Source organism: Peromyscus californicus, unplaced genomic scaffold (assembly GCF_007827085.1).
Source record: "Peromyscus californicus insignis strain IS unplaced genomic scaffold, ASM782708v3 Scaffold_20__1_contigs__length_68692818, whole genome shotgun sequence".
NCBI lineage: Eukaryota > Metazoa > Chordata > Mammalia > Rodentia > Cricetidae > Peromyscus > Peromyscus californicus.
The window spans coordinates 27,949,907-27,962,147 of NW_026294503.1; the positions used below are offsets into that span (position 1 = coordinate 27,949,907).

Sequence of the window (12,241 nt, forward strand, 5' to 3'; positions counted from 1 at the left end):
AGACATGGACCACCATACCTCACCTGGCCCAGAACTTCCTTCCATACAACAGACTAACCTAGACCTCAGAGATCCTCTTGCCTCTGCCTCCCAGGACTGGGATTAGAGGCACTCATCACCATACCTGGCTAAAATTTCAACCTTTTAATAAATTAATCCTCTAAAATATTTTGGCAGTCACTGGGCGTGGTGGTGCATGCCTTTAATCCTAGCACTTGAGGGCAGAGAGAGGCAGAAGGATCTCTGTGAGTTCAAGGCTGGCCTGGTCTACAGAGTGAATTCCAGGATAGCCAGTGCTATTACATAGAGAAACTGTCTCGAAAAAACAAAAATACAAACAAAACAAAACAAAATTTGGCAGAGGATTCTCAGTCTTCCTCTGTACTAACAAAACATCAGGCCATTGGTCACCCACCCCATTTATTGCAAGTAATAAGCACGGAGCTGAGGATCAGCTCACAGAGAACATAAAAGCAGGGTGTGGGGGCTCAAGATTCAGTTCAGTTGCTAGAGAGCTTACGTAATATGCCCCACCTGGATTCCATCCTCATCATGGTATTAAAAATCCCGGTGCGGTGGGATATATCCCGCGATACTGAGGGTTGGGGATTTAGCTCAGTGGTGGAGCACTTGCCTAGCAAGCGCAAGGCCCTGGGTTCAATCCTCAGCTCCAAGGAAAAAGAAAAAAAAAAGTGTATCATAAGGAAAAAAGAAAAAAAGAAGAGTGCATCATATCCTGCGATACTGAGGACTTGTGTGAAGAAGGAGGAGGAAGAGGAAGAAGAAGGAGCAAAAAACTGGGTGAGTTTCTGGCTAGCAAACGTAAAATCTAAAATCCCTTGCACAGTATAGAACTGTCCTGCTTTGACACTCGCAGTTTAGAACATGACAAATGTGTGAAACACGGGGGCTAAAGCTTGTACTAGTGCTTTTTGGTTCTGTTAGGATTTTTTTTTTCACATGTTTACCTGTGAATTATTCACTTTTCCCATCCACAACTAGGGCTTTCCCTTGGGTGACTGTAGTAGTGATGGGTTCGTTTTCGACACCTCAATGCAATTGAGTAGCTACCTCTGAGCCACTTTTTCCTTAGTAATTTCTCTTCCTTTTGGCTCCTTTGCAGTCTGAAAGAGTCATTAAAAGGTGCCCTGGAAACTTATCTGAGGCAGCGGAGCGCCTACCCTGGAAACCCCGCGGGCAAAAGCCCTGCCCCCACCCGACCTCCGCCCTCGTTGGCTTCCCAAAGCCGGGATCTCAGTGGCCAGTAGAGGGCACACTTACTTTACTTTCGCAAACCAGAAAGCCCGTGCAGCCCCGGGGAGAGGAAGGGGGAAAGAGTCTTTGCAGCTAAATGCAGCCTAGGGATTGGCGGCTCTTGGCGTTTGAGGCAAAATCCTAGAGGCTGTAGTCATTTTGCAATCCTTAAAGCTGAATTGTGCAATGAGCTCGATCTGGAGGAAGATACTATCATTTAACAGCTGAACCCTGAGTTGCAAACTCAATGGATAATAACTACCTTGAACAATGTGCACACTATACACTCTATACAGTAGTTTTTTTCTTCTTCTTTTTTAAGGGGATATCAGTGGGAGGTTTCTTAAAATGCCTTGGAGTGAAGAGTCATGAATGAGATTACTTCGGGTTTTGATGCTGTGGGATAAGAAAATCCCAAGGGAATTTTTCATTATATAATAAACCTAGAGCAGAGTAAAAGACTCATGTTTCAAATTGGTTAGTAGGCTAGGTTATCATATATATGCATATGCATATCTATGAAGTGTGTATGTGTTTGAGGATTGTATGTAATGCACAGCAATGTATTCAGGGGAAAAGTAAACTGGGAAATTAATGTATAAATTAAGTCAGCTTTTAATTAGCTCAAGCCACACACAGACATAAATAAAAACTCAAAAACGTAACATTTCTTTGATCAGATCGGCGCCGGCTTTCTTTTTTTAAGTGCCTAATTACAATTCCAGTAATAAAGAGGAAAGAAAGACTTGGGTTTGTTCGGGGAGGAAGGGGTTAACAGTTTCCTTTATTTTAGGGTCTTCACAGGCTCCCCAGATCCAGATCCGAGTTGGCAAGTTCTACTCCTCCCCCTTTCTGGGAAGTCCGGGTGTCCCTCCTAGCCACCCACCCACTGTGTATTCTCGCGTCTAGCGCCTTGATTTCCCCCAACCTCTAAGCCGGAGTCTGGTGCAACTTGGCTCCACAGGGGCAAAGAGGATTTGCCTCTTGTGAAAGCTGGCTGTGGAATAGGAACTCTGAGTGAGCGCGGGTGGGATGGGGTGCAGACCGGCAGAGACTCGACCTAGAGGATCCGGGTGGAGCGCACCCACCACCGCTCCCCTACTGTACTCCAGCTCTGGAATGCGCAGGGAGACCTACATGGTTAGATTGAACTGGGGGAACAACCGCCTCCCACCCCTCTGCCTGGTGGAAGTCGGAGCCAGAGGTGCTGGAGTGTGTGTGTGTGTGTGTGTGTGTGTGTGTGTGTGTGTGTGTGTGTTTTTTAATAGCAAATTGGGGGATCCATTCTGGAAAGAATGTATCCAGTCAACATAGCTGTACGTCCAAAATGCATAATGCCCTCCCCAAAAGATGCAGTGGGTGTTTATTTATAAGTGGCTCTCCAAGTATACGTGGCAGTGCGTTGCTGGGCAATTTTAATAATTCCAGGCATCGTTTTCCTCTGTAGACCTTGTCTGTCATTGATTCCCATCTAACACTGCACACACTGAACAGGGGCTCATAGATAACCCATTCTTTCTTCCTTCCCTTTTCTAAATTCTGTTTTCCCAACCTTAAGAGAGGCGCCTGGCCGCCCGGGACGTGCGTGACGCGGCCCAGGGTACAAGGCGTATTGTGCCGAGCTAGGCAGCTGTTCCACCTGCGGTGTCTGAAACACGCAGGACAAGAACATAGTTCACCAGGAGCGGTGCGCCCAAAGAACAGTACGGAAAGGGAAAGGACGTGCGCCCCAGCAAGAGAAAATGGTCGGGCGCGCTGTTAATTCATGCTGCGCTTTACTGTTTACTCCCCAGGAACTGGAGTACTGGGCTGCAGGGTTGAGGCTCCTCCTCTTTCCCTGGCTCCCCACTAGCGCCCCTCTCGGGTTCCCAAAGCAGAGAGCGGGGGGGTGGGAGGGAGAGAGAGAGTCTTTGGCGGATCCCCGCCCACCAGCCCTTTATAATCCCGGGGTCTACGCGGCCGAGGACCCCTGGGCTGCCCTGCTCTCGGCCGCCGCCGCCGCCGCGCCCCACTCTGCTCCCCCCTCCCTGCCTCTAGAAGGGCAGGGCTTCGCCGAGGCTTGGCGGGAAAAAGAGCCGAGTGGGAGGGATCCTGAGAGTCGCAGTATAAAAGAAGCTTTTCGGGGCGTTTTTTCTGACTCGCTGTAGTAATTCCAGCGAGAGACAGAGGGAGTGAGCGGGCGGGTTGGAAGAGCACAGTGAGCAGAGCCGCGCTCCGGGCGTCCTGGGAAGGCAGCTTGGGGAGTGAGAGGGGCTTTGCCTCCGGGCCTGCCGCCCCGCGCCCCAACCCTCCGGCTGACCTAGCACCAGAGATCGCAACCCTCGCCCCATCTGGGAAACTTTGCCCATTGCAGCGGGAGGACACTTTTGCACTGGAACTTACAATCTGCGAGTGAGGATAGGACTCCCCAGGCGCCGGGGAGGAAATTTTTGTCTATTTGGGGACAGTGTTCTCTGCCTCTGCCCGCGATCTGCTCCCCTGAAAGGAGCTCCTAAGCGCTCTTTGAAGGCTGGATATCCTTTGGGCGGTGGAAAACCCGGTAAGCACGGATCTGCTGGTCTTCTCTTGTATTTTCTCTGCGTCTTGAATGCAGCGGCTGCTTGTCAGGGTAGTCTTTCTTCCATTCCTGTGCTTTTGACACTTTTCGCAGAGTAGTTGGGGTAGGCCGGGGTGGAGCTGGGGTGAATCCGAGTCTGGGTAGAGAGACTTGTCAAGATGACAGCGGAAAGGGGAAAGGAAAAACCGGGGTGCCTTTTGAAATTGGGTTCCAGAGGTTACTCTGAGTTGACACTGACTCTGTCCTGTTGGACATTATTGCTTTACTACATTAATTGCTATTTGTGTCCTTTGGGGGGTTGGACCCGGAGGTCGCTTCTCCCTGGACAGAAAGTCCTTCGTATCCTGAGGTCTTTGGAGAAGGCTTTACCTTTTGCGTGTGGGATAGAGAAGGCTCGGCAGCCTCTGACTTTTCCCAGTCTCTGGGAGGGCATTTAAATTTCGGCGTAGTCCATTTCTGACAGCCGGAGACCGACTCAGATGTGCGTCCCGCCCGCCAATCCCCGGCGGCGATTCCAACTTGCCCCTGTTCCTTTTAAGAAGTTGCCATTTGGCTTTAAAAATAGTGATAATAGTAAAATTTCAACCTGACCTCCACGGTATTAGGACTTGGTGCTGGGCTAGCGCAGTGACGGAAGGCAAAACTGGGGCAGGGATGTGACCGATTCGTTGGGGGAAACCAGGGGGAAATCCTCACATTCCGGATTGGGATCCGCGGGTATCCCCGCGCCCCTGAATTGCTAGGAAGACTGCGGTGAATCGTGATCTGGGCTGTTCCGTAACAGCTGCTACCCTCGGCGGGAGAGGGAAGACGCCCCGCTCAGGGTGCTGAATCGCTGCGGGGTCTCTGGCGCAGTGGCGTCGCGGTATAGAGTGTAGAAGGGAGGTGTCCCTGTTATTATTTGACACCCCCTCCCCTTTTATTTGGCGAGGCTTGTTAAAGCGGGAGGCTGAGCTCGCCCCTCTAAGCCAGCAATCGGAAAGAAAAGCCGGCAGAGGAAGGAAGGGGGGCGCGCTGGGGGTGGAGAAAGAGGAGGGCGGAGAGGGGCGGCGGCGCCGGCTGGGTAGGAGCGCAGCGACGGCGCAAGTGGGGACCCGGACCGGGTTGGCGGCGCAGAGAGCTGGTGCGGGAGGGAGCCTAGCACCGCGGCGCCTCTCCCCTTTCTCCTTCAGGTGGCGCAAAACTTTGCGCCTTGGCTTTTGGCAGGCTGTATTCCCTACAGTCGCCTCCCTCAGCCTCTCAAGGAGGCCAAGGCCTATGGCGATTCCTGGGCGTCTGCAGGGCTAAGTCCCTGCTCCAAGGAGGCGGGGACTCGGAGCAGCTGCTAGTCCGATGTGCGTTGAGATAGTAGGGAGTGAAAGAGCGCTTCCCCCCAACACACATACACACACACACACGCGCGCGCACACACACACACACTTGGAAGGACAGCACACTGGAAGGGGAGTGGTTCAGGATTGGGGTACGCGCTGCGCCAGGTTTCTGCATCAACCAGAGCTGGGTAACTCTAGCCTTGCCTCCCCCTTCTGTGCCCCCTCTAGCAGACAGCCGCCACGATGCCCCTCAACGTGAGCTTCGCCAACAGGAACTATGACCTCGACTACGACTCGGTGCAGCCCTATTTCATCTGCGACGAGGAAGAGAATTTCTATCACCAGCAACAGCAGAGCGAGCTGCAGCCGCCCGCGCCCAGCGAGGATATCTGGAAGAAATTCGAGCTGCTGCCCACCCCGCCCCTGTCCCCCAGTCGCCGCTCGGGGCTCTGCTCTCCATCCTATGTTGCGGTCGCTGCGTCCTTCTCCCCAAGGGAGGACGACGACGGTGGCGGCGGCAACTTCTCCACCGCCGATCAGCTGGAGATGGTGACCGAGCTGCTTGGAGGAGACATGGTGAACCAGAGCTTCATCTGCGATCCTGACGACGAGACCTTCATCAAGAACATCATCATCCAGGACTGTATGTGGAGCGGCTTCTCCGCCGCCGCCAAGCTGGTCTCGGAGAAGCTGGCTTCCTACCAGGCTGCGCGCAAAGACAGCGCCAGCCCGAGCCCCGCCCGCGGGCACAGCGGCTGCTCCACCTCTAGCCTGTACCTGCAGGACCTCACCGCCGCCGCGTCCGAGTGCATTGACCCTTCGGTGGTCTTCCCCTACCCGCTCAACGACAGCAGCTCGCCCAAGTCCTGTACCTCGTCCGACTCCACAGCCTTCTCTCCTTCCTCGGACTCGCTGCTGTCCTCCGAGTCCTCCCCACAGGCTAGCCCCGAGCCCCTAGTGCTGCATGAGGAGACACCGCCCACCACCAGCAGCGACTCTGGTAAGCGGGCCCCCTTGTGAGCAGCACAGAACCGGAGAGGTTGGATAGACCTCCTTCTCCACTGCTCATTGGCATTAATTCAATTGACCCCTGGGCTCACCCCGTCTTTCCCTTCTCTGTCTAAGGGCTCTTCATCCCTGGATTCCTGTGCTTCAGCGATTCCCTCCCTCCCCTTCCCCCCAGACCGCCCTGGTTGTCAGCCTCTTTCCCCCCCCCCCCCCCCCCCCCCGCCCTTCCCACCCCTCAGGAATTTCATTTGGGTTTTTAAATCTTCTGGCTTATCTTTCAACTCAATCCACTCCCTTTTACCTCTCCTAAGCATTTTAATTACCCTGGGAAGGGTGTGAATGAGGATAAAAGAGAATTACCTGCTTCTTCTCTTGACTTCCGGAAAAAATATTTGAATTTTAATGGATAAGTTTATACAAGACCCAAGTGAAGCCACAGCTGAAGCTGGACACCCTTTAGTCTCAGTGCCAGGCGCTGGTGAAAGTTCCTAAAGACTTGAGATGGTCATTTTTTTTTTCATCCTGTTTTGAACACTTCAAAGCCAATCCTGCCCAATTTGGATTTCTTTTTTTTTTTCTCCCCCCTCCCACACCCCTACCAGGACGTTTGGCAAAGCTGCAAGACTTTTTTTAATTATTGTGCTGACGGTAAAATAGGGAGTTGCTAAAGTCATACCAAGAGATTTGCAGCTCTCACTCACAGCACCTGAAGGGTTCTTGGTAAAGTCCCTTAAAAATAGGAGGTGCTTGGGAATATGCTTTGCTTTGGGTGTGTCTGAAGCCTCATTAAGTCTTAGGTAAGAATTGGCATGGATGCCATATCCTGGTACATGGTAATTTTCTCACCTGTGCCCTAACCCTGTTCTCCTTCCTTTCTGGGGAGAAGGGGTAATGGTGTCTAGATCTGGGTTCTTACTTTCTTCAGCATCTTTTGTGACAAATCAGTATTTGGTATTTGCATAGCATTGGTGAAATCCTATATAGTGGCTGGGTTTAAGGAGGCATTACTAACAGTGCTCTTCCACTTCCTTCCTTCAGAGGAAGAACAAGAAGATGAAGAAATTGATGTGGTGTCTGTGGAAAAGAGGCAGCCCCCTGCTAAGAGGTCCGAATCAGGGTCATCCCCATCAGGAGGCCACAGCAAACCTCCACACAGCCCACTGGTCCTCAAGAGGTGCCATGTCTCCACTCATCAGCACAATTATGCAGCGTCCCCCTCCACGAGGAAGGACTATCCAGCTGCCAAGAGGGCCAAGTTGGACAGTGGCAGGGTCCTGAAACAGATCAGCAACAACCGCAAATGTGCCAGCCCCAGGTCCTCAGACACCGAGGAGAACGACAAGAGGCGGACACACAACGTCTTGGAACGTCAGCGGAGAAACGAGCTCAAGCGCAGCTTTTTTGCCCTGCGTGACCAGATCCCGGAGTTGGAAAACAATGAAAAGGCCCCCAAGGTAGTTATCCTCAAAAAAGCCACCGCCTACATCCTGTCCATCCAAGCGGAGGAACACAAGCTCATCTCAGAAAAGGACTTACTGAGGAAGCGGCGAGAACAGTTGAAACACAAACTCGAGCAGCTTCGAAACTCTGGTGCGTGAACTGACCTCGCGCGCCGCGAGGAGGAGCTGGGATCGCTCGTGTATTCTCACTCCTTACTCAGGGAGAGTAAGGAGAACGGTTCCTTCTCTTAGAACTGATGCGCTGGACTTGAAATGCATGCTCAAAGCCTAACCTCACAACCTTGGCTGGGGCTTTGGGACTGTAAGCTTCAGCCATAATGTTAACTGCCTCAAACTCTAGGCATAAAAGAACTTTTTTTTATGCTTCCCATCTTTTTTCTTTTCCTTTAACAGATTTGTATTTAATTGTTTTTAAGAAAAAAAAATCTTAAAGTTTACCCACTTTTCCCATGTACATAGGGCCCTTAAATGTAAATAACTTTAATAAAACGTTTATAACAGTTATACAAGATTTTAAGACATGTATTATAAACCATAATTTTTTTTATTTAAATACATTTTCATTTTTAAAGTTGATTTTTTTCTATTGTTTTTAGAAAAAAATAAAATAATTGGAAAAAATATAACTGAGCCAACTCCTACGTTGTGTTTTGTTTCCTCTCCCTCTTGATTTTCTCTTCCTCAATTACAGATTAACAGAATTCGACCATTTTCACAAGGTGGGTTGACAAAGATGGGAAGAGTTAGCGAAAGAAAGGCAAGGGGTTTTCATTGTTAAAATGGGGTTGGGGGCCTCAAGGCCTTTAAATTCTCAGGGTTAGGAGACACTTCCTACAAATGGTGATAAGAACCAGAGTTGATAGTTAGGAAAGGGCAAAAGGCAGGTGAGAAGGTTAGATGCAGGAGAAGGAGAAGCAAGAGGTTAAAAGATAACAGTTAAATATACAGAGAGGGAAGGGATGGCAAAATCCCCTGCAGTTAACTGAAGCCATTCCCCCTGTTCACTTCAAGCCAGGGACTCTGCCCTGCAGAAGAGCCGATGGGGGAAGGGAGGGAGCCACCTCTTACTCTTTGCTTATGGCTCCCAGGTTGCGGCAGTCCCTTCCCCTCACTTATCTCCTAAGCCTCAGAAGAACTTGAGGAAGAATACTACCACTGCTAGGCTTAACCTGGTTTCCAGAACAAAGTATAAAGGTTCAGAGAGGGGTGTCCAGCTCAATGCGTGATGACCCAGAACAAAAATCAGAAGGCATGCTGCCACACCTTGGTACACCACACATCTGGGTGTCCTTAGCTGGGGAAAGCTGCTGGTTAGGGGCCTGAGAATGAACTCCACTTGGACCATGCACTGTTCTGAGCTTTGACTTAGAAGTCTAAGGTAGTGCCATAAAAGAGGTACTGGGATATCCTCATACTATACAGATAGAAACAAACATGAAATGACCCATCTGTGCACCCAAGGGATTCAGCATCAATTAACACTTAGTTTATCCAGTAAGAATAACCCTGCTACCTATGAGAACAGGAGTCATTTAAGTTTCAGTATTCAGACCTATTCAGGCATCAGTTCCTCTCTTTTTGTTGGTGGGTTTTCTGAGGTTTTGTGGGGATTTTGGGGGGTGGGGTGGGGGTTATGTTGTTGACTGTTACTTAGTCTTTTACTCTGAGAATCACATAGCTCGTTCACCTTGGTCTTACCCATTTTTTTTTTAACACATCAGAAACCTGCTTGCCCCTGGGAAGAAGCCAGTTTGGAAAGGCTACTGTTCAGATCATAAAATAAAACATACTTAGGCTTTGTCATGTGAGTCATTATTTTAGAAATTGCAAGCTCTCCTTCCTCCCAAGCACTTTCACACACTCATGACACATGCTCATCATTAGTCCATGAGAAGGCATGTTTGAATGGGTGTCTTATTAATTATAAGTCTCTGAAAACCCACAGACCAAGCTAGAAACTGGAACACATCAGGAGAGGCCACAGGAAGGTACCCTAAGCATTCTAAATGACTTCGTTGTCTCAGAGAAGGTCTCTAGCATCCTGGAGTGTCTTTGGGACTTGAATCTACCATCACTCATAAACCAATAAGTAATCCTGTCTTTGGCCTCCTAAAATAAATCAATTCAAGCATTTAATGTTCAGTTTTTTTTATCTTTCTTTTGGAATCTTTTAAACCCACCCTCAGCTTCAAACTGTCAAACCCTCTCTCCTAAATTCAAAGGAAAAGACAAAACCCAGACATTGAATAGTTCAAAGGGTAACAAAAGTGGGGGTACTCTTAAACAGTTCCCTCTTTGCCCCTTTGTGGCTCTAGACTGGAGTGCAGCCCTGGCATGACTCACTGGAGAACTGGGAAGATGGTAGGTGAATCACTACGTCTAGGCAAGCCCAAGGAATGGGAGAGCAGTCCTCGTTAGGAAAACAACTCCCTGTTCCAAATGATCAGGAAACAAGCTTAAGGATTTAGAGTTTGCCTGTGGGGGAAGGAAGGGAAGTATCCCAGGTGCCTATCAGGGTACCTCTCAGCTTTACCACGCCAGGGAATGAGCTGAAAAACAGGACATCAGCCAGCTTCCTTCCAGAAAGTCAGGAAAGCTCTCATAGCCAGTCTGGATTCCCAGGGGTCTGGGACATTGTGCAATCAAATTAGTACGTAGTAATCAACATGAAGGGTGAAGGGGGAGGAGCTTTCGACTCAGCCTGGATTATGCAAAATTTAGCTAATCTCCGTCATTTGGCCAGGACATTGGGATTGAGGGCTCCCCCAGAGGATTCCTGGGATGGTGTTGTTCAGGGATAGACTGGACAAGGAAGAAGGAAGGGCTGTTTCATGCTGCCATTTGGGGGCAACATTGGAGACCAACATTAAAAAGCAGTCAATCCAATTTGAAGATGAACAAAGTTTTCACAACCCCAGAACAGGACTTGGATCATTCCAAGCTTGGATATGTAAGCAGAGTCCTCTGCTGGTCTTTAAGACGAACTTTGGCACCAAGTTTGGAAAAGAGGACCAAAAAAAAAAGTGAGGGGATTTTTCTGTGGCTTGTTTACAATAACCAATGACTCATTCAGTTAATAATTTTTTAGCATGACTGTTAAGGGACCCTGAAGCATTTCTTCCCTACAAAAACTAATCCTTAGGTTATAACATGCTGGAAGATGGTCCTCAAGCCTGTCTGTAAATATACCACTAGGTACCTTGGGGGAACAAATGTTTCACTTAAGGTTAGAGAGCACTCTAGGTCTATTTCAAAGGAGGGGAATGTAGAAGTAAAGTTTCAAACGGGACAAGAGCAGGGGCTTATTTTAAACAATGAAGCCTGGACTGTGGTTGTCTTTCATTGAAAAGACGCTTACTTGGCATGTATAAGGACCCATGCTTGATCCCCAACACTACAAAAATAAATAAAACTAGACTAAAAGGATATCCCTACTCATTACCAGACTCTTAGCAAATTTTTGTTGTTGTTGTTCAATCTCTTTGCGGAGAAATGCAACAAACCGCCAGTTTAGGGACAACACCCAGTGACCGAGGCTTTGCCAAGCTGGTGTAAGTTGACTAAATGACTGAGTGGATTTCCCTTTTGAGTTTTATTTCACTCACTCTTAGGCTACACTAAGCTCTTTAGGAAGACAGGGTTGAGGAGAACAAGTGTTAATGGGATGTAGATCTTCTGAGGCTGAAAAGAATGTCCTTTGTTCCTAAACAATGCCTAGGGGCTCCACCACAACCCCCAACACTCTCTTCCAGTTATCCCCACAGCATCCCATTAAAGGCTGAACTCTCCAGTGCAGCCAGAGGTCTGTAGAGTTGGCGACTGGGAGCTCTAGGGAAAGCTATGTTAGAATACACCTGCTGTCTGCAGGACCCCACAACCAACTCAGCTGGAGGACAGTTATTGAATGTGACAATACTGAAGTTTATACACAGACATATTAAATTGCTAGCCCAAAGTCACATAATCACTAGCAATAATAGCAATCAATGTTTACTGTGTGCTAAAAATTTGACATACATTATCTCATTTTATTTCTAAAGCATCTCCTTTTGTTTGTTTGTTTGTTCATTTGGTTGGTTGGTTTGGTTTGGGTTTTGGTTTTTTGAGACAAGGTTTCTCTGTGTATCCCTGGCTGTCCTGGAACTTGCTCTTTAGACGAGGCTGGCCTCGAACTCAGTGAACTTCTGTCTCCCAAGTGCTAGGATTAAAAGCATGCACTATTATGCCCAGTTTATCTCAAAACAACACTTAGGAAGTAAATTCTGTTTCTTTCTTTGGGGGGAAAGGGTCTCACTATGTGGCCCTGACTGGTCTAGAACTGAGAGAGCTACCTACCTCTCCCTGCTGAGTACTGGGTTTAAAGGCGTATGCCTCCCGACCCAGCAGTGAGTTCTATTTGTAAAGCCCTTGTTGTACACAAGACCAAGACTGGGAGCTGTTGATTTGCCTGCATTCACAAAACTGAAAAACAATGAGAGCAGATATCATTTAGATTATTTATTTGATCGTACATATTTGAGTCCCTACTACGCATTCATACTGTGCATGTGTGTGTATTGAGGGATGGGGGGATAATAATAAATAAGCCATAGCAGGTCCTGCCCCAGGTATTTGTAATCTGGCTGTGAACAAATAAAGCAACAAACACG

The 12,241-nt window shown here is 48.8% G+C and overlaps 1 protein-coding gene across 4 annotated transcripts; it reads left to right on the forward strand.

Annotated features, from left to right (window-relative positions):
• Positions 1 to 1,917: 1,917 nt before the first annotated feature.
• On the forward strand, positions 1,918 to 8,135 carry Myc (MYC proto-oncogene, bHLH transcription factor). Of its 4 annotated transcripts, none has more exons than XM_052747888.1 (3): positions 1,918 to 3,793; positions 5,353 to 6,124; positions 7,171 to 8,135. In XM_052747888.1, the coding sequence occupies exons 2-3, from the start codon at positions 5,368 to 5,370 to the stop codon at positions 7,728 to 7,730; spliced, it is 1,317 nt and encodes a 438-aa protein (XP_052603848.1). In that variant the 5' UTR covers positions 1,918 to 3,793; positions 5,353 to 5,367; the 3' UTR covers positions 7,731 to 8,135. The 4 variants fall into 4 exon arrangements, with proteins under 4 accessions (XP_052603848.1, XP_052603849.1, XP_052603851.1 ...); XM_052747889.1 differs by having other exon boundaries at positions 5,356 to 6,124; XM_052747891.1 differs by lacking the exon at positions 1,918 to 3,793 and adding an exon at positions 3,803 to 5,145 and having other exon boundaries at positions 5,356 to 6,124.
• The last annotated feature ends 4,106 nt before the right edge of the window (positions 8,136 to 12,241 follow it).